Here is a 22,022-nt window from a genome sequence, read left to right on the forward strand (position 1 = left end):
GCTATGAGCCTGCTTCTTCCTCTCCCCACTCCCCCTGCTTGTGTTCCCTCTCTCGCTGGCTGTCTCTATCTCTGTCAAATAAATAAATAAAACCTTTAAAAAAAATTTTTTATTCTTTTACATTAGATTTTCTGATGAGGCTTTTTTTTTTTTCCTTTGGCACTTTAAAATAATAAAATACAAACATACAAGCTATCAAAGACTGCTGGGTAGTGTCAAAAGGGCACAGGAGGGGTGCCCGCTGGCTCAGTTGGTAGAGCATATGACTCTTGATCTCAGGGTGGTGAGTTCGAGCCCCACATTGAGCACAGAGCTAACTTAAAAACAAACAAACACTCTCCCTCTGCTTCTCCCCCGGATCATGCTTTCTTGCGCTCACTCGCTCTCTCTCTCAAATAAATAAAGCCTTAAAACAAAAACAAAACAAAAAAAAGTACTTAGGAACTGGTTTAGAGGTACTTCCCATGGTCAAAAAATGGGACAATAAAAATAATGATTCCAATGGATTGAAATACATCAAATATGTTTAAACTATGCATTCATAATGATACTTAAACAGAAAATAACAACACTGAAAGAAAAATATCCCACAGTTAGAAGATGCTAGGAAACCAACTCATTATTTTCAGAACTGGTCAATAAAGGGAGAGAACTAAGCATTTATCCTGCCTTTTCTACGCAAACCATACCTCAGTATAATTAAAGAGTTGATGGGGGCAAGTTTCTCTTTATAGAATTATTTCAGATAATAAACGAAAAAGGATAGCATTAGTATATCACCATTTTGCAACCTCTAATGAAATAATGCTTCCAAGTGGTTATTGTCAAAGCCTACTAAGAAACAAAAAGAGAGATGATCAGACATTATGTGCCTCCTAATGGAAGTGCATACTACCCCCATGCATTCTTGCTAAATAAAAGCTAATCTGAATTTCATTAAGCCTCCTAGCAGGGGACAGAGGAACATGGTAAAGGATACCATGGGAATGTGATCAACAAAATCCAGACCATGGAAAATACTACAGAACAAACAGCTTGCTATCTTCAACAAATAAATTGCAGGGGGAGAAAAAAACGAGATGGAAATGTCTATAGATTTAAAAAGACACAAGAAACATAACAACTAATTACAGTGGGCCATTCTGGATCCAAAACAACAACAACAACAAAAACAACAGACAATTAGGGAAATTTGAACACTAATTAGATGTTTGATGATACTTTATTTTATTCTATTTTTAAAGATTTTATTTATTTATTTGAGAGAGGGGGGGAGCATGAGCAGAGGGGAGGGGTAGAGGGGAGAGGGAGAAGCAGGATCCCCGCTGAGCAGGGAGCCTGATGTGGGGCTCCATCCCAGGACCCTGAGATCATGACCTGAGCCGAAGGCAGACGCTTAACTGACTGAGCTACCCAGGTGCCCTGTTTGATGACATTTTAAAAACACTATTAATTTTTAGTTGTGATAATGGTACTGTTATCTTTACCAAAAAAAGTCCTTATCTTTTAGAGATAAAAGCAATCAATTAATATTTCTAAGTCAGCAGAGCCAGTGTTAAGAGTACACTTCACTAAATTGTACCCGTCTGAAACTAGTATTACACTATGTGTCAATTAACTGGAATTTAAATTCAAAAAAGAGAAAAAAAAAATCAGAGTGTCTACTTCAAGCTCTCACTGGCAGAAGAGGTGGCAAGCATGAGAGAGCTTGGCAAGGCCCCCCATGCATCACTGGAAGGAGCTTCTATGGGTGCTGAGGCTTCCTCACACACTAGTCAGTCTGGCTGTGCAGCTAGAAAGTTCTCCAGGAACCAGTGTCTCTACTACCTTGACCCACAAAATGTGGCCAAATTACCAGTTAGTTATTAAGGGACATTAACAAAGACTTTTTCTTGTGTTACTCTGTTTTCCAGAACTCCTTTCTCCAAGTTTGGACTCAGAAACAAAAGTGGTATTGAGGGGTCAAAATGTATCGCTAATTTGTTCCAACCAGAACAAATCACTACGGATCACCTATGTTTTGTTTCGGCATGAGAAACACCTGAGAACCCATGATGGAAAAGGTGAACCCATGATTTTTAACCTAAGCATCTCAGAAGCCCATGAGTTGGGCCCCTACAAATGCAAAGCCCAAGTTTCTAACTGTTCGGTGATCAAATACAGTCGTGAGTTCAACTTCACATTTGTCGGTAAGTGGAGCACTCATTCCTGGGGGGCCTTGTGATTTGTGGGATTCTTTCCTGTTCTACAATGGGCTCTCTGCTCCCCTGCAAATACTCATGAGCCAGGAAAGTATGTCACTGAGGTCTTTATTCTTAATAATTCCGTTTTACTTTCTCTTCTAAAGACTTTTTAAAAATGGTTAATAGAAGATTTATTTAAACAATAATAAAGTCGTGATTGCCAGACTTAATATGAAACATTAAATGTCTGATCCAATTTTCCTTCCTGGATAAGTTTTTTTCTTTCCCTATCTATATCAGTTTTGAAAACATAATACCAGAAGAAGAGGGGCCCAATTTCAAACAGAGCTCCTAAGAGTGAGGTCCTGGGAGAGGGTTTGAAATTGGGATAGATATTTGCTGATCTTGCATAGGTCTAACAAATCAAGATAGTATCTTCGTGGAGCCCCCTGTGGCTGGGGTTGTTGATTGAAGCAAGTACTCCCGTTTAAGGGGATGGGGTAATATGACCAACCACTCAGCTTGTGCCTTCCCGGCTTCCAGAGATATGTCACATTCAGCTGGATGCAGGGTAGCTGGTAAAAGGGCCAAACACAATGGCCGGTACTTGGGGAACGACATCTTGGCAGTCCCACATACCTCTTCCAAAGACTTCTAGCTATCTCAGATAACAACAGCCTGACTGCCTTAGACAAAAAGTCTTATATGAACAATTTGGGAAGTTGTTGACATCTTTTCTAGATTCTTTACTCTAGGATTCCCATCATATAGGCAAAAGTTACTTTTTCTCTGAAGATTCAAGACGTCTTCGAATCAGCAGTGGACACTGCAGCAAGGGTCTTCAAAGCCCCAGGCCTTTCCCACCTTCTCCCCTTTGCAGTGACCACCCACCAGGTGCCCCATCAGCCAGCACTCTTCTTTCCTAACCACATCTTATTACTGCTATATTTTTCTCTCCCATCTTCCCACCCCAAGTCTCTTACGACCTAGCATTAATGGTCTCATTTATAAAGGTGACCTTGATAATGGACTCCTGGGAGAGGGAGAGAGGTTTTCCAGCTAATATGTGTGCATCGTACTTGGATGCTTCTAAACATAGGAGCTCTCACTTACTGATCAAATCTTTGAGTGATCTCTAGGTCTGTGCTCTCTAGCATAGTAGCCACTAGCCACATGTGGTTATTTACATTTAAATCCAAACTAATTAAAATTAAATGAAATAAAAAGCTCAGTTCCTTAGTCCTATTTATCACGTTTCAAGTATTCTATTGAATACTACTGGCCACAGCCAGCCAGTAGCTGCTGTATTAGACAACACAAACATAGAACATTGCCATCAGTACAGAAAGTTCTATTGGGCACCACTGCTCTAGCTCAATGATTCTTAGCTTTTTAGGTTATAACCGTCTTAACAATCAGTGATAGGGGTACCTGGGTGGTTCAGTCAGTTAAGCATCTGCCATTGGCTCAGGTCATGATCGAGCCCCACATCAGGCTCCCTGCTCAGTGGGGAGCCTGCTTGTCCCTTTCTCCCCTGCCCGTGCTTTCTCTCTCTCTCCTCAAATAAATTAATAAAATCTTAAAAAAAAAAAAAAACAGTCAATGATAGGGCACCTGGGTGGCTCAGTCAGTTAAGCGTCTGACTATCCCCCAGCTGATAATATTCTCTGGTGGTCAGTGTAGGCCACCAGACTGGACTGGACAGCCTGGTATTGCAGAAAGAGCAATGGCGGACCTGTGTACCACAAGCTTCCTGTGCCATTTTAGATATTCCCTTTGGCTACCTTTGAGATATCTCCAGTCCTCAATCAATAAAATATGAATTGAGAAGATAGGCGGTACAATCCTAACATTGGCTTTAACTCTGAGTGAGAGTCTCAGTCTATTGTGGGCAGAATGGGGTGAGGAGCGTAGGCACTCATTTGCAGGGAAAGCATCCGAATGCCCTTCAAATCACTGAGGTTCAGTGTGAGAACGGATGGCAAGACCCACCACTGGTGTGGGTTTCCTACGTTTGAATAACAGGAGCCTACGCTCCTGCAAGGAATAAGCCCCATTTTAGAAGTTTATGAACTTGATGGCTGGAGCCTCAAATTAACTGATTAAAAAACCCCAAGTTGTCATTTGCTGAGCTTCTGTCACACAGATATGTGTAAAATCTTCCCACATCCTGCCTTCCCAAGTAAATGCACGTTTCTTGCAATTTGTTACAGTAATTACACTGTCCTGTAGAACTGTCTTGATAGATTATAAAACTGTTTCCTCTTCATTTAGATCAGACTGGTAGATACCTACTGAGTGCTTAACTTGTGCAAGTAACTGTGTTGGGTGTTGCTAGGGTTTCAGTGATACCTAAGACAAGTTAGTGTCCCCGGCGCAGTAGGGATATGAGCCATGAACACAAATTCATTGATCATTGATTCACTCATCAAATATTAATGATATCCCAAATGTGCCAAGCCCCGGCTATACATTCGTTTCTGCCCTGGTGGAGCTTAACAGTCTAGTTGGGGAGATACAAAACCCAAGTACCCAAATTCATAATCACAAACTTTGTTGATTGTTATGAAGGAAGAACAAACTGGCACGGTGATGGAGAGAAGCAGGGGAAGGTGGAGCAATCTACTTAGATAGGGTAGTTAGGTGAAGCTTTTCGAAGGGGAGGACATTTAAGTAGAGCCCTGAAGAATGAGAAGGAATTAGCTCGGTGAGGAGACAGGGAAGAGGGCTCTAATCAAGGGTCAATAGCTTGTGCAGGGGCTCCAACTTGGGAAAGAACTTGGCTGGTTGGGAAGTACCTAATAGGAGGCTGGTATGGCTGAAGGTCAGATGAAGGGACTGGAGCCCCAGGTGAGCCTGGAGAGGAAGGGGCCAAGTCAGGCAGGGCCTGTGACCCAACTTATCATCTTCAAAGTTATTCCATTCTAGGTGAGGTGGAGCAAGAGTAGAAGTTGGGGATTGGTTGGGAGGCTCTTGTAGTCATCCAGGAGACAGTGGTGAGGATGGATAGAAATGAGCGGATTCAAGATATATTTTGGAGGAAGAAATAGCAGGACTTGTTATATGATTAGATTTGTATTCACAGGTCGTGAAGGTGAGGAAAGAGTCTAGAATGGCTTCCAGATATCTAATGTGATCAACTGATGAGGAGTGGTACATTTACTGAGATGGGGAAACCTGGAAGAATGGGGAGCTGGGGAAAATGAAGAGTTATTTAATGGTATAAAGTTTGGGGTAGGCAAGATGAGTAAGTTCTCCAGATCTTGCTGTACAACATTGTGTTTATAGTCAATAATACTGTATTGAGCACTTAAAAATTTAAGAAAATAGATCTCATGTTAACTCTTCTTACCATGATAAAACAAGTGAATGAATGGATGGATGGATGGATGAATATATAAATAAAAACATTTCTTAAACAATGGTATTTTAATATATGTTTATCTACCACTGATTATTCAATAATTAACAGATTAGCTAGAGTTCAGTTTCAAACAGGTTCCATTTGAGGGGACCATGAGACATCCAAGTGGATCATATAATAAGAGGATGGGGAGCAGAAGAGGAAGCGCTTCAGCCTGGAGGATTTAGGAAAGGTCTGACGGGAAAAGTGGCAGCTGAATGAGTCTTAAAAGGGCTCCCTGAAATTTGTAAAAATATAACTGGTTTAGTGAAGAGTAGCGACTCCCTTACTCTTATCACCGTGATGCCCTTTGCCAGTCTTTTTACAAACTCTCAGGGAAGTGTACATTTTTCCAATCACTTAAGGTACCAATCCTCGGTCTAGTTTGGATCATCCCATCTCAGAGAGGAGTCCGTGCTCTCTGCTTCCTCATGAATATTTCAACTGCCCCTTCCTGAAAATTATAGGATATAGACTTCAGTTCCAAAGGAAGACTGTCCTGTTGGTGCTATTCCCCAAGTTGCTTCCCAAGGCCACCATTACTATTTCCAAAGTCGTTCTTGGAGGCCAAGAGGTGCTGCTCTGTCAAGGGTGCTTACCCAGAGATTCCTGCTCAGGGGAGGGGTGGAGTAAGGAGACTCTAAATTATTTTCTTTGATTTTACTTACACTTTGGTCCCTGTATTTCACTGTTTCTGTGCCAAACTGATATTGTTTAAACAAAGAATCTGCTGGGGAGTTGGCCCAAGGCAACTGAATCTGCTCTTTACTAGCTGAGAGACCTTGGGCAAGTTTCTTAACCTCTCTGAATTACAGTTTGTTCATCTGTGGAGTGGGCATGAAACTATCTTCCTTGTAGTACTATTGTGAAGTGAAATGAGGTAATGTGAATAGCAAGCCTGGCACATGATGGAATCTCAACAATTATCCTTCCTTTCCTATAATACTGCTTCATTAGTGAATTAGCTCTTTTTTTATTTGAGGGAGAGTTAGTGAGAGGAAGAGCATGGGCAGGGGGAGGGGCAGAGGGAGAGGGAAGCAAACTCGATCCCAGGACCCCAGGATCATGACCTGAGCCAAAGGCAGACGCTTAACTGAGCCACCCAGGTGCCCCTATTAGTGAATTATAAAATAAATACTATAGCTGGATTCTCCCACAAAATAGGGTATGACCTGACAGAATCTAGCAGACCCACATGCTTCCTGTTGAAAAGTTCCCTTGAATCTATTTACCAAGGTTACTTCCTGCTTGTGGGAGGAAGTAGAAGAGAATTGTACAGCTGAATTCTATAAATAAAAATACAGTTAGAAAAGATGATATTTTTGACTTCTTTGATTTTAAAAAAAACCCACTGTAGCCTTATAAAGATTAGGAATAAAAGCACCTCTCAACTTCATACTTGGAACTAGATCTTTGGCAAAATTATACTCATTCTCAACAATGAACAGATTGAGACTTCTGATGAAAGGCAAGTTTTGTGTTCTGATTCCTCCAAGCAGACAGACACCTTCCACCCTCTGGTGTTCTCAGCACCTGGCTTGTGCCACACTGAGTGGAGCTTACCACATACCATCGGTCTTTCTCACTGGGCTTCCAGCTTCTTGATGCCTCAAGAAGGGTGTCTATTCATCTTTGGGTCCACGGTTGGGAACAGAGTAGGGGTTCAATCCACGTTTGTGGACTGAGTGAGTGAATCCAATCTGCTTATCCCTTTAACGCACACTTTCATTTTTCTAGACCCAGTGATCACACCAGTGTTGAACATTCATGTCATTAACATCGAAACAGACCGACATATAATACTACGTTGTATCTCATTCAACGGCTCTCTCCCCATCACTTATACTTTCTTTGAGAAAGATATTGCCATATCACAACCTATTTCCAAGCATGTAAGGGAGCCTGCAGAACTCAACATAACCAAGAACAACACCGGAGAAGGGGAAGAGTATAGGTGCAAAGCTAAAAACAAGTTGCCTGACCACGAAAGATACAGTCAGCCAGTCTTCATCAATCCCCCACCAGGTAAGGGCTACCTGAGCTCTGTCCACAGGGTCTGGATTTGCTTCCAGAAACTGCAGCTACTCCTCTGCCCACCCACTTCCCCTGTTGGCCATCTGCATCCAAATGCCTTTCCTTTGGGAGGTTCCACACAAACCCTGATGGGATTTCTTTCTGCCGATAAAAGAAAGAGGAAAAGCCTAGAAGCTAGGTCAGGAAGCAACCTTGCAGGGAGACTTCCTAACTTGACCCTGCTTCCTGCCTTCATCTTCCGCTGTGCAGGTTCTAAGCAATCACATCAGAATTTGGATCTCTTGGAGCTGCCGGGTTTTGATTCTTTTTTGCTTTTCCATTGACTGCTGACACCTGTGCCCGCCTGCTTGGCTGTTTATTACCCACTGCCAAGGGTTGGAGGGTGTAGACCTCCAGGACCCCGCCTTGGGCTGAGAAGGGCTCCTGTCCCAGTGCTGTGTTTTGGAGGGCACTGCTCTGGTGCTTCTTGGCCATGCATCTTCCCATAGGCTGAGGAGTCCAGGGGGACATGAGAATGTGCCCACCTGGAGCCTGTATCCCCACTTGCCTAAACCATATTCTGGGCACCTGGGTCTGAATTCCCCACCCAGTCACATCAGAACCCACCTTCCAGGACCTACACAAGTCTTATTCCCGGCTTATCCTCCCAAGGCTGTACCACAGAAAGGAAGTGAGCATCCCTGGCCCTGAGTGAAGGGGGCTGTTTGTGGGGGGCATGGACAATATTTGTACATGTAGGCTGGAGGGTCCATGTACACATGAGACCCCTTAGGGCTCAGGTCAGAGCCTGGGAGGAAAAGTGGGCTGGGCTGGGATGGGGCTGGCTCTCTCCATGCTGCCATGTTCTCATGTAGAACTCTGAGGAGTTTGAGAAGTCTAGATTCAAACCTGGCTTTCCAGGTGTTTACAAAGGGACACTTGTTGAGGTAGGAGAAGGACAGAACAAAAAAGAGGTTAGCTAAGGCAGATAGGGACGCTTGGGTATTGAACACTTCACCCAGCCTCATCCTCAGAACAGAGCCCTTGCCCTGGTGTTCAGTAAGTTCTAACAAATGAGGCAGCCCGTTGGACCCAGAGTCAGGCTTTGCCTATAGTCACAGCCCTTCCATTTACTAGCTGTGTGACCATAGGAAAGTCATTTAACCCTTCTGAGCCTTAGTCATTTGTAAAATGGGAGTGATAGCAATGAGATAAATAAGGCAATGCATGTAAAGTGCTTAACACAGTGCCTGGGGTATAGTTAATAATGAATGGTAGCTGTTTAGGTGACATAAATCATGCCAACATGATGAAGGGCTTTGCCCAGTAAATGACCAGGCTCTTCTGAGCCTTATGATCCTAACAATGTTGCCAGGAATCCATCTGTTAAATGCTGGGCTGTTTTTCTCTTCCTTGTATGACCCAATGTGGAAGATGTACTTGGTCATGACTTCCAGAATTTCACTGACTAACAAGTTAACTCTCAAGAGTTGCAGGTGTCCATAGCAGTCTGGGGACCGAGGTGCACAGTACATTAGTTAGCTTGGGAGACAGTGGTGACTGCCCTTTCCAGAACATTCCACAGTTCAATATCACTGGAAAAGAAAGCTATGTGGTGACCAGTGAATACTGTCTTCTTCCAGGTGGAGATAGCTGTCCTTTCTGCCTGCAGCTACTGCTTCCGGGGTTATTGCTGGTGCTAATCGTAATAATCCCAATTCTGGCATTTTGGATACTACCAAAGTACAAAGCAAGTAAGTTCTTCAGCGGCTTTTGCATGGTTTGCCATTGGAGTTGGGTACTGAAAGCAGAAGAAAAGGTGAAGAAGAGGAAGAGAAAGGGAAATACAAAATGGGATATGAGGAAAACCAAGAGAGAAGGGAAAGATGCAGAAGGGGAAGGTAAATGAAGCCGACTTCCTACACTGCTCACACCTAGGCTGGTTCTCATTTCTCTGGTGAAAGCCCTTCTTGTTTCGATCGCTCGGAGGTACGTGACACGTGCGGTCACACAAGGCCCCCGCACTGAGAAGAGCCCCACACTAGGTTTCATGCTCTGCTGTCACTGTCTTGAAATTCTGAATCGTTTTTTTTTTTTTACTCTTTTAAAAATTATTTTCTAATTTGTAAAATATACATACCAATACAATTCACCATCTTAACCACTGTTAAGTACACAGTTCGATGGCATGAGGTGCATTGTCATTGCTGGGGAACTATCGCCACTGTCCACGCATGGAACTTTTCTCACCTTGCAAAACTGAGACTCTGTCCCCGTTACGCCCTCCCTATTCAGTCCCCGTCCCCCAGCCCTTGGCAACCACTACTCTCCCCTCTGTCTCTATGCCTTTGGCTACTCTGGGGACCTCATATGATGGACTCCTACGGTATCTCTCCCTCTGTGACTGGCTCATCTCCCTCAGCAGCATGTCCTCGAGATTCATCCATGTTGTGCATGTGTCAGAATCTCCTCCATTTCTAAAGCTGAAGAATCTTCCATTACAGACAGAGCCATAGACACATATGTGTATATACACGAAGTTTATCCACTCATCCGTCAACAGGCCTTTGGGTGCCCTCCCCCTTTTGGCTACTGTGAATACTGCTGCCATGAACATAGGTGCACAGATCTTCATAATTTTTTTAACAAGAGGCCCTGCATTTTCGCTGTGCACCGGGGCCTACAAACAAGGTAGTGGGTTCTGACAGCCAGCTCTGCAAAGGTAAGAGCCTTGCCTTGTATTTGTCAGCATGCTGGCTGGCTCTGCCACTCTGAGGAAGCTCAGTCAATGAAGACTAACAAGAGCGTCCTTGCCCTCCGCCCACCTTCAGTGCTGCATCAAGCCCCAGTCACTGCTTTTCATTCTACACCTCTTATGATCACTTCTACCTAAGATTTCAAAATGGCCTTTTCACTTGGCATGCAAGTGTGGAGGAATATCAAGGTATGCACAAAGAACAGCGTGTTTCAGCACCAGCACCCAGCAGTGAGCTGAGGGGCATCGGGCAGCCTCCTGCACTTGCCTGAGCCTCAGTGTTCTCACCTGTAGAACGGGGAGATACTGTCATACCTAGGGAGACAATCTTGCTAGCCTCCTGTGCCTCCTCTAGAGTGTTATCGTTCAGACGGGTCAGAAACTCAGTTGACACAAGACTTGAAAAGAGATGTCAAAATGTATACATCTTATACATTTTTTAAAAACCTGTCTTCCCTTCCTACAAAAAGTCTTGCAAAAGTACAGTTAGTATTCTTGGTTACTGGCCAGGGCTAAATAGAACTAAGCTGGGTAATTTACTGTCTCTTGCAGATATTACAAAGTTTTTTACAGGCTGTTCTTTTCAGTGAAGGAAAGAAAATGTGTCTCTGGCCACCTCAAGCGTAATCTGATAAGCAAAGGATGTTCCTCGCAAACCCAGAAAATAAATCAGGAGGGCTTCTGGCTTGGAGAAGCGGGTGCTATGGGCTCCTTGCTGAGTCCATGGTTTTCCTTCAATAGACAATAGTTTAGGCCATCCGAGCAGGTTACTCTTTGTTTCAGAACTTTGGGGGATTCTGCTCCTTGGCAGAGGAAATGAGAAAAATGTGGCTGAACTGACTCTACATAAATGATTCAATTTATGTAGGAAAAGCTATGAGAGAGAAGGCACCCAGAAACTATGGAAATACGGCCATGGAAGTTGGAATATATGCAAATATCTGTGAAAATCAAGCAGGTAAGAGAACTTTGTTGGGTATTTTGATTGGTGTGGTTGGTTGGTTTCAGGTTTTTTTGTCTTTTTAATTTTTTTTTTTTATAGTTATACAGACACATGGGTAAAAAAAAAAAAAAAAGAAAATGAAGAAAAGGAATTAGAATACAATGTCTTCCTCCCACCCCTGATGTCCAGTTCCACTTTATAGGGGCAACAACCAGTTTTTAAAATCCTCACACAGATCTTCTATGTGGATGCTAGCAGCTACACAAAGGGTAGCAGGTCACAGATATGCTATTCTACACCTTGCTTTTTTTCACTTAACAACGTATCTTGGAGATTTTTTAATGTCAGTTCGGAATGATCCACACTGCTCCAGAGCCTCTTACGATCCCCTCTTAAGGCAGGCATCATTTGCTGCTTTATGGTAAATAGACTTAGGGCCTTGGTAACAATGAGAACCCACCCAGCCAACACTGACTGAGGGCCAGCCCTGTTCCAGGCACGGTGCTGAGCAATTTACCTGCCCTGTCCTACGAAAACACCACTAACTCCCAATTTGTGTTGTTCCCGTTTTACAGTTAAGGAATCTGTGCCAGGCTCGGAACCAAGGCAGTGTGTTCCCACAGCCCAAGATGGTGAGTGTTCTCTGCAAAGTCCAGAGGCTGCACACCATTTTGAGGGGGGCTGGCTAAACCACTGCCCTCAAGTGATCAGAGATTCGGATTATAGGCCCAATAACTCTGTTCCTTGTCTTCTGCCCAGGAACCGGACACTCCCACGAGATACATTATGCTACCCCTGTGTTCCAGGAGGTGGCACCAGGAGTTCACGGTGAGCCACAGTTTGGGATAAGACATCCTATCAAAATGAGACCATGGTCCCTATAAGGCCACCATACTCTGGAGCTTTAGAAGCCCAAGGATGGGGTAGTTGGAGGCACCATGCACAGCCCAGGAAGCCAATAACAACCAGTGCCACAGCTCCTAACAAATTTCATCAGGAGATTTGGGGGGGGCGGTGTGAGAGTATCATATAAAAAAATCCAGAGGATGATGCAGGGGTACTTCCAAACCATTTTTAAGAATAAATTATTCTTATACAGTCTAGGGAGAAAAAAACAACAGTCAATACATGGTTCTTTCAGACCACTCAGCTACTAAAATGAGGTTTTTTTGAGGGGGGGGTTGGTTTTTAGAATCTCTATGGATATATATATCCATAGATATATATATATCCTAATATATATATATCCTAATTTTACTGAATTATTTTCTCTCATATTTCAGAAGTCTATGATTATAAAACTGGATATGTCTATTCTGAACTCATCTTGTGAAATTTAAAGATACAAGCTACATCTCAGAGTAAGACCCTTTTTATAAAGCTGATTTACATGAAGAAAAAGCAAATGTGATCGATACTTAAAAATATCTCACTGGCGACCTAAAGTGAATTACTATTTTCATGATTAAACACTGTTCCTTTGGCCTATTAGGGTACACTCAATCCTGTCATCAGACAAGTTTTGTCAGGTGGGATCCTGACTAGTGACAATTTTTAAATGCTTCTGCTATGTTTAGGCATGGATCATTCTCCCCATTGCTACATCATTTTAAAAAAAGAGTAATTGTTAGACCACTGTGCTCTTCAAAAGTGCATCCTGGAAGCAGTATAGTGATTACCTTTCCAGTGTCCCCACTACCATGCCCACCAAAGGTCCAGAAGAAAAAAAACATGTCTAAATTCTAAAACAAAAACTGGTGACCTTGAGAATGTGTTTGAAGAGTCCCTACAGAGTAAAAGCAAAAGGAAAGTGAGATTATTCAACAAATACACATTTATTATCCATCACTGTTTCAATTTGCTCTCAGATTTTGGAAGGCTACAAAAATACTTATATTGATTTTCATGGACGTTCTCAGTCCTCAAGATTTAGCTAATGTCAAAGGCATGCCTTTATGTGCTGCATTTCCCATCAGCGTTCTGTAGAGAGAATAGTGTTCTGTGGGAGACAGGAGAGTGGATTATTTTGACTGTCTTAACAAATCACAAACTGGTGGCTTAAGACAACAGAGATTTGTTTCCTCATAGTTCTGGTGCCTAGAAATCCAAAATCAAGATGTCAGCAGAGCTATGCTCCCTCCAGACTGTAGGGGAGAATCCTTGCTTGTCTCTCAATTTCTTATGGTTCCTGGTGTTCCTTGGCTAGTGGCAACATCTCTCCAATCTCTGCCTCTGTCCTCGTATGGCCTTCTCTTCCTTTCCTTTCTTTTATAAGGACACTGGTCATTGGATTTAGGACTCCCCAGGATGACCTCATCTCAAGATCCTTAATTATATCTATGAAGACCCTTTTTTGTTTTTTTTAAAGATTTTATTTATTTATTTGAGAGAGAGAGAGAGAGTGGGGAGAAGCAGAGGGAGAGGGAGTGGGACAAGCAGACTCATGCTGAGCATGGAGCCCAACACAGGGCTTGATCCCAGGACCCCAAGATCATGACTTGAGCCAAAATCAAGAGTCAGACACCCAACAGACTGAGCCACCCAGGTGCACCCTTTTTCTTAAGATTTATTTATGAGAGAGAGTGAGCGAGTGCACGCGCGCATGTGCTGGGGGAGGGGCAGAGAGAGAGAATCCTCAAGCAGACTCCCTGCTGAGTGCAGAGCCTGACGCCGGGCTCCATCCCAGGACCCTGAGATCATGACCTGAGCCGAAATCAAGAGTCGGCCACTTAATGAACTGAGTCACCCAGGAGCACCTGTGAGGACCTTTTTTTCAAATAAGGTGACATTCACAGGTTGCAGGAGTTAGGACAAGGACTTATCTTTCAGGCAGCCACCATTCAGACCACTACAGGGGTGGGTCAATATGATATCTAGTTTAAATCTCCCATCTTAGGCTTTATTAGTAAAACCCAATAAAAGCCAAGAGGCATTTGTAGGGTTCTAGACAAACAACTTGGCCAAAATTTTTCTGCTCTGCTCTTCTTCTGGACGTTGCTTGAAACTCAGTCTTAATTGTTCCCAACAGTGGACCTCTGACTAGAAAAATCATAGCTACCAGTTATTAGACACTAACTGTCTAGCATCCTACAAGGGCGATATTTTTAATTTGCTTTTACAGGTAAGGAAACTTAGACTCAGATGGGGTAAGTGATTTTACAATGTCACTCATAGCTTACTAGTGGTTGAACTGGGAGTTAAATCCTAGCAAAGATCAGCAGCAGCACTGACCATAGGAATGCCTCTTCAGGGTGGGAAGGGAAACTGTGCACAGAGGTCCAGATTATTTCGAAGATTTTGTTGCCATAAAGCAGCATTTAGGAGCATAATTTCTGACCTTTCTCTGTTGACATTTTTATCTGGGGGGAAATCAGTGTGTCAGAGAGGCTAAGAAAGTAAGTGTTCCAGAGTCAGACAGACTGAGCATAATTCAGGCTCAGTCACCTCCTATCTATGTGACTCTGGATAAGTTATGGGCTTCAGTTTTATTCATTTGGGGGGACAGAGAAAGGGAGGGGACAAATAAGACCCCTATTATGGAGCTGCCATAAGAATTAACTCAGGTAATGAATATAAAGGGCTTGGAACAGAGCCAGGCATATAATAACTCAAAAAAAGTCTAGCTATTTGAGATATGATGCTGAATCTGAGTCATACTAATTGGCTGCTCCCCTTAGAAATCTTTAAGTCTTTGAGGCCTTAAATTTGGTAACTTGGTCACCATTGGCTGCTGCTTCTGTCTTGAGTTCCCTCCTGAAGCAGAGCCTGAGACAAGGACTTGGATGCAGGTAACCTATATGGCAGGTGACCTCAGACAGCAGGAGTGAGGGAACAGAGCAGTGAAACAGAAGAACAAAGTCAACACAGGGGTGGGGAGGGGCTAGCAAGCTCCCGACCATAATGGTAATTAGATCTGATCCAGTTAAGACCTTCTGAAGTTTTGAAGTCCAGAATGCCTCTGGGTTTCACAGCATGCCCTGAATCAATAGTCTCTCATTTTCTCCTTGCAAAGCTTTTAAAGCAGTTAGTAGAAGCCAACCAACTCCACAATCCATATAATTACCATTGCCCTGTGCCTTTCAAGTGCTAAAACCATTGCATAGCCTAGTGCTTCACTTTCTACCTCTGCCTCCTTCCCCACTGCAGAGGAAGGTCTTAGTAATTGTAAAGTAATTGTGAATTTATGGCACGTAAGGGTTATCACCACCCTCCTTACCACCACCCCCTTACAACATCGCCTGTTGCTATCCATCGGAGGAGTAATCCTGTTTCCTAGGGCTGCTTTCTAGGGCCTTCTCATACCGTCTTATCCTGGACTGGCCCTGAAAGCAGAGCCTGAGATAAGGATTCAGTGCAACTAAGTTATCTGGGAGGTGACCTGAGGGAAAAAGCATAAGGGACTGGAGCAAAAGCCAGTACCAGGGTGTACTGTTGAGTTGGACACTTCTATGGGCGTCTGGGGCTTGATCCCATTGGAACCTTTTGAGCAACAAAAAAATGTCTCTCAGCATTGTCTGCTTGGGGTCCATTGGCTTCCATCCCAATTGGCTGAAGGCTGTCCCAGGAGGTGATTCCTCCCCCCACTTCTAGGCTGTGCATGTGGACATTCCAAGCAGGCTTCCACTGGCATCTCACCCAGGGTGCTGCAAAGCACCAGGGCAGAAAATGGGGGCATGTGTTGTACACTTGAGGCAAAATGCTGTTGACACAAAGTGAATGAAGTCTCAGCAGCGCTGGCATCAGAGGTGAGGCCCAGTGGATGTGACGTGAGATACAGAGGTGGCGGGTACACCATCTCCCAAGAATTCCTGTGACAACAACGATAACTGCAAGGTGTGCAGCACGTACCAGGGTGCAGGTGCTGTGAAGTGCTTTGTGTACTTAGGCTCGTGTAGTCCTCACGACTCCGTCCTCACCCAGCTGTGACTTCCTGTGGCTTCCCACTCTACCTGATCCCCCCTGCACAGATGTTCAGGCTTTTGGACTGAATTGTTCAGGAAGAGAAGAAGAGGAAAAGGAAAGGGAAAAGGTCTACTGAGTTTTCATTTCAATAGCTACATTTTTGTCATGTCTATTTCAGCTTCACTTTGGGTCTTTTTCAAATCCATAGATTCTTTATATTTTTTGTTGTTGTGAAATAGAGCACACTTTGTAAGAAAATGCATTAAAATGGATATGTACAGCTTCGTAAGTTATATCAAGTGAACACTGCCAGCAGCCCAGACACCCTCTGCATGCCTCTTCCCACTCACAAACCCACCTCCCTGCCTTCACTACTCATTTAGGGGAATCAATTTTTTGCTTTTCTTTATAGTTTTACCACCAAGTATGCATTCCTAAACACCATCTTTAGTTTTGCCTGTTTTTGAATTTCACATGGATGGCATGTACTCTTGTGTCGGGCTTCTTTTGTTCAACATTTGTGAGATTTATCCATGTTGCTGCATGTAGCTGTAATTACGTCTTCTATTACTAAATAGTATTCCATTGTCTGAATATATGGTAATTTATCTATTCTATAGCTGACAGACATTGGGCTGTTGTCAGTTTGGGGGCTATTACAATTATGCAGCTATGACCACTCTTATGCTATGAACATGTCTGCTACTTCCAAAGTGCATGCGATTATGTTGAGTATGTGCAGGGATACAATGACTGTGTCATGGGGTTTATCCCCCATCTAAGTAGACGATGCTGTAATATTCTTCCAAGCGGTCCTGTCACCGCTTCATTCCCTTGAGCAGTATGTGAGTTTTCATCCCCCTACATCTTTACCAGCACCGGCACCGTCATTTAATTTAACAATTCTTGTGGGCATATAGTGATATCACATTGTGATTTTAATTTGCATTTCCCTGAGACTAATAAGGTTGAACTCATTTTCCTACATTTATAGAGCATTTGGATTTCTTTTTTAATGAAATATCTGTTTGAGGCTCTTTGCCTGTTTTTCTAGGGGGTGGTTTGACTTTCTTATTTTTTAATAATTATTCTCCTACTCTGATGCTTAATTTTCCCCTCTCTTAATGTTGCCTTTTGATGAAAAGAAGTTTTAATTTTAAAAGAACTTAATTTGTCTACCTCTTCCTTTACAATGTTTTTTGTGTATGTGTGTCCAGGTGGAGAAATATTTCCTCAACTTGAGGTCACACAAGTATTATCCTGTATTACTATCTACTAAAGGCTTTTCTCGTTTACTTACATATTTCGGTTTACACCCACGCAGAATCATTTCTGCGTGTGGTACGAAATGAGCGTCCTATTTCTCCCTTATCCCGCGCATGAGCATAACCAACTCTAGCACTGTCCAATGAAAAGCTGTTCTTTCCCCCACTAAACTGCTGTATCATCTTTGTCACAAATCAAATGTCCATATACATGTGGGTTTCCTTCTGGGCTTTAGATTTTGTTTCATTGTTCTATTTATCTCTCCTGTGTCAGTACCAGTTTCCAGTTTTGATAACTGGAAAAGCAGATTTTCCCATCTTGTTTTTAAGAATGTCTTAGCTATTCTTGACCTTTTGCATTTCCAGTTACATTTTAGAGTCAGCTTAAAAAAAAAAAAAGTCAGCTTATTTTCTTAAAGAGAAAAAAAAAAACAAAAGANTTTTTTTTTAAAGATTTTTTTTTTATTATTTATTCAACAGAGATAGAGACAGCCAGTGAGGGAGGGAATACAAGCAGGGGGAGAGAGAGGGGAAGAAGCAGGCTCATAGCAGAGGAGCCTGACGTGGGGGCTCGATCCCAGAACGCCGGGATCACGCCCTGAGCCGAAGGCAGACGCTTAACCGCTGTGCCACCCAGGCGCCCCCAGCTTATTTTCTTAAAGAGAAAAAATAAAAATAAAAAAAACAAGCCCTGAACATGATAGGGATTTTGATTGACACTGCATTGAATTTATAGATCAGTTTGGGGAGGGGGAGTATTAACATTTTTAGAATAGTGAGTGTTCCCAACTACAAATATCTCACTGTCTGTGTCTTCTTCAGTTCTCTCAAGAGGTTTTATCATTTCCTGCATAAAGATCTTACACATCTTTTGTTAGGTTTATTCCTAGGTACTTGATATTGTAATGCTAAGTTGTGTTTTTAATCTCATGTTGTCGATATATGGAAACACAATATTATTGTGTTTGATTCTGTATCCCTTAGCAACCTTGCTAAACTCTCTCTTCAACTTTAATAATTTATCTGTAGATTTTCTTACAATCTGGAGACCAGAGAGCTCCCGCTGCTACTGTTACCATCGCTGCCTCTGAAACCACAGCCTCAGGCCCAGAAACCGGAGGCCAGACACAGAATGTGGAGCTCTGCCACCGCAGACACCTGCTTCTCAGCAACAATCTCCACCTCCCTTCTACTTTCCAGATCCCACACACGCGCATCTAATTGGAAGATATTCACACCGTACGTCCCCCAGCAGTAAGGGAATTCTATTTTTAGGTTTCCAACCCCACCAACGGGAGGAGCATTATGATGAGGTTAAAGAGAGCCACTCAAAATATCTTCTACATTAGTCAAAATTTCAATCAAGACTGAGGGTGAAATAAAGACATTTTAGGACAAAGACTGAGAAAGAGGTTTTTCCAATCGCATTCTCACTGAAAAAACTACACCATCAATGTACTTGAAGAAGAAAAGCGAACACAGATAAAGGGTATAGGATTCAAGAAGCATATAGAAAACAAACGACAGAAAGCAGGGGAGAGGGAGAGGGATGTGTGTATAAGGTTCGAAAACATAAAGCTACCATGATATTTAAAGTGTGGTACTGGGGGCGCCTGGGTGGCACAGCGGTTAAGCGTCTGCCTTCGGCTCAGGGCATGATCCCGGCGTTCTGGGATGGAGCCCCACATCAGGCTCCTCTGCTATGAGCCTGCTTCTTCCTCTCCCACTCCCCCTGCTTGTGTTCCCTCTTTCGCTGGCTGTCTCTCTCTCTGTCGAATAAATAAATAAAATCTTTAAAAAAAATAAAATAAAGTGTGGTATTGGCATATGGCTGAACAAGCAGAACAATGAATGGGACTGAAAGTCTAGCTATAAATCTAAACACATGTGGGAATTCAGTACATGAAAAATACAGCATTTTAAATCAGTGGGGAAAAGACGGATCATTCAATATACTACAAAAACTTGAGAATCACAACAAAAAAAAAGGTGGACCCCCTACTTCATTCTCTACAACAAAATAAAGTCAGATAGGTCGAATGTCAAAATACCTAAAAATAAGCCACAGGAGTGCTAGAAGAAAACAGGAGGAATTTAAAAATAATCTTTTCTAGGTATGAGTCACAATTCAGAAGACATAAAGGATTGTTAAATTTAATTAGGTGACTCATTTTAAAATTACATTTAAAAATCATAAGCTAAGCCAAAAAAAATAAGTAGGGGAAATATTTTGAAGCCACATCTCAGATAAAGTTTGAAGTTCCATAATACATAATGAGCTCTTACAAATTATTGAAAACAAAACAAAACAAAAAACAACCAATCAATAATCCAATAGAAAACTGGGAAAAGGTGGTACCTGCAAGGTAATACCAGGGGAGCACAAAAGCCTTGCTGGGATGACCAGCTGCCCCTTCTGCTCCCAGGGCTGGTGGATTACAACCGAAGCAGACTGCCTTCTCTCAGCGACGCTTCTCAGGAAGGATGTAAAGGAGACCTAACCAGAGGAATGGTCAATAGTTCTGTGATGGCTGAAGCTCATTGTTTCCTCCTTTCTCCTTTCTACCCTCAAGGGACATGGACTATGCCCTTGACCCTTCCCCAAAACACCAAACCAGAGGTTGTAACTGATTTACAGGTTAGAAAAATTAGACACCTAAGGACTACAATGATCTCCAAGCATGCCTCCTTGGCCCCTCAAACATCCTGTGGGGAAGGACACAACAGAGAAGGGCCAGAGCAGGATGCTCAAAAAGACAGAGCCCAGTGCAGAGGCTCCTCTTGCCAGGTCTAAAAAGAGTACTGCTCCCTCTCTTGTCCCGGCCACCATCACCTGTCAGAGCTCCTTAACAGGTCTCCCTGCTTCCCTTCTGCTCCTTTGCATCCCATTCCCACAATGATCTTTTCAAAATAACAGTATGTCCCTTCTCTACTTAACCATCCCCTCCTGCCCCAGTGGCTTCCAGAAGATTTGTTGTGGCCACCATGGCTCTAAGTGATGTGGGTCCTGACGACTTCTCTGAACTCATCTTCTACTCATCTCCCCTCTGCTCACCTACTCCAGCCCCACTGGCCTGCTTTCTGCTCCGTGGTCACTCCTAAGGGCCTTGGCACTTCCTAGTCCCTCTGTCCAGAAGGCTCTGATCCAGATCTTCACACATCTGGCTCCTTTGTACCATTCAGCCTCAATTTGAAGGTCACATCCTCTGAGCTTCCCTGACCACCTACAAAGCACACGATCACAGCCATGACCTAGCACATCATCATGTTCTATTACCTACAACACTATCACTACCTGAAATTACCTGAAATTGTCCATATGCCTACCTGCTTAGTGTCTGTTCCCACCTGCCTACCCCTAAAAGGCCTATCTTGTTCACCACTACATCCCCAGTACCTACAGTCCCTGGGACTTAGGTGCTCAAAAAAGCCTTTTTGAATGAACCAAATAAACAAATATATAACACATATAATAACAGGCCAGGAGAAGCACAACTATCTGAGAGAAATTTCTCCCATGCTTCCTTACAGGAAGACGTGGTGTAACATAGCAAACAAATGCCTTCACGAACACTCTTACGGTGGGGCACCTGGGTAGCTCAGTCAGTTAAGCCTCGGACCCTTGGCTTCAGCTCAGGTCATGATCTCAGGGTTGTGAGATCGAGCCCAGCAGCGGGCTCTGTGCTCAGTGCTGAGTCTGACTGGGATTCTCTTTCCCCTTTTCCATCTGCCCCTCTCCTGCTTGCGCTCTCTCTCTCTAAAATAAATTAAAAAAAAAAAAAGAACAAAAACACTCTTATGGCTAAATCAACAATGAGTTTCATAGAACTATTTCTTTTTTTTTTTTTTAAAGATTTTATTTATTTATTTGACAGAGACAGAGACAGCCAGCGAGAGAGGACACAAGCAGGGGGAGTGGGAGAGGAAGAAGCAGGCTCATAGCAGAAGAGCCTGATGTGGGGCTCGATCCCATAACGCCGGGATCACGCCCTGAGCCGAAGGCAGACGCTTAACCGCTGTGCCACCCAGGCGCCCCAGAACTATTTCTAACATCATCTTTCAATATATATTGGTGTTGTGTACTACCTAAGAAGGAAAGGTATTTGGTAAGAAAATGTATTAAAAACAATTGGATTGGAGGGAAAATCCGTAAAAACAAAACCATGGAGGTAAAATCCATAAAAACAATACCATGCAGGTATGCAGCTCTCTGATAAATTTAATGGTGATTACTACTGGGGTGAGCATCAGAAACAACTTCTAAGTTTTAAAAATATACTTGCGTGGGCCCCACTGCCAGAGATTATGATCAGTAAAGAATAGGGCTCAAATATATTTAAAAATCTCCATAGGAGAGGGGTGCCTGGTGGCTCAGTCAGTTGAGCATCTGACACTTGATTTTGGCTCAGGTCTTGGTCTCATGGTGGTGAGACTGAGCCCCGTGCCAGGGAGTCTGCTTGAGATTCTCTCTCCCTCTCCTCCTCCCCCCACTTGTGCACACTCTCTCTCTCAAATAAATAAATAAATCTTAAACAAAACAAAACAAAACAAAAAGCTC

The 22,022-nt window shown here is 43.1% G+C and overlaps 1 protein-coding gene and 1 pseudogene across 3 annotated transcripts in view; one reads left to right on the forward strand and one right to left on the reverse strand.

Moving 5' to 3' along the window:
* Positions 1-19,042, forward strand: part of MILR1 (mast cell immunoglobulin like receptor 1) — a 21,790-nt gene extending 2,748 nt beyond the window's left edge. The window contains exons 3-10 of one of the 3 annotated variants that reach the window (XM_002924523.4): positions 1,914-2,189; positions 7,324-7,611; positions 9,243-9,353; positions 11,223-11,312; positions 11,873-11,929; positions 12,057-12,125; positions 12,581-12,658; positions 18,494-19,042. In XM_002924523.4, coding sequence (XP_002924569.3) covers positions 1,914-2,189; positions 7,324-7,611; positions 9,243-9,353; positions 11,223-11,312; positions 11,873-11,929; positions 12,057-12,125; positions 12,581-12,630 — 941 coding nt within the window. In that variant the 3' untranslated portion in view covers positions 12,631-12,658; positions 18,494-19,042. The remainder of the gene's footprint in view (positions 1-1,913; positions 2,190-7,323; positions 7,612-9,242; positions 9,354-11,222; positions 11,313-11,872; positions 11,930-12,056; positions 12,126-12,580; positions 12,659-18,493) is intronic. The other 2 variants (XM_019805172.2, XM_019805173.2) reach the window with 2 other exon arrangements.
* Positions 2,196-3,306, reverse strand: LOC105239881 (annotated as a pseudogene).
* Positions 19,043-22,022: the final 2,980 nt, after the last annotated feature.

The sequence above is a fragment of the Ailuropoda melanoleuca genome, chromosome 13 (genome assembly GCF_002007445.2).
Source record: "Ailuropoda melanoleuca isolate Jingjing chromosome 13, ASM200744v2, whole genome shotgun sequence".
Lineage (NCBI taxonomy): Eukaryota > Metazoa > Chordata > Mammalia > Carnivora > Ursidae > Ailuropoda > Ailuropoda melanoleuca.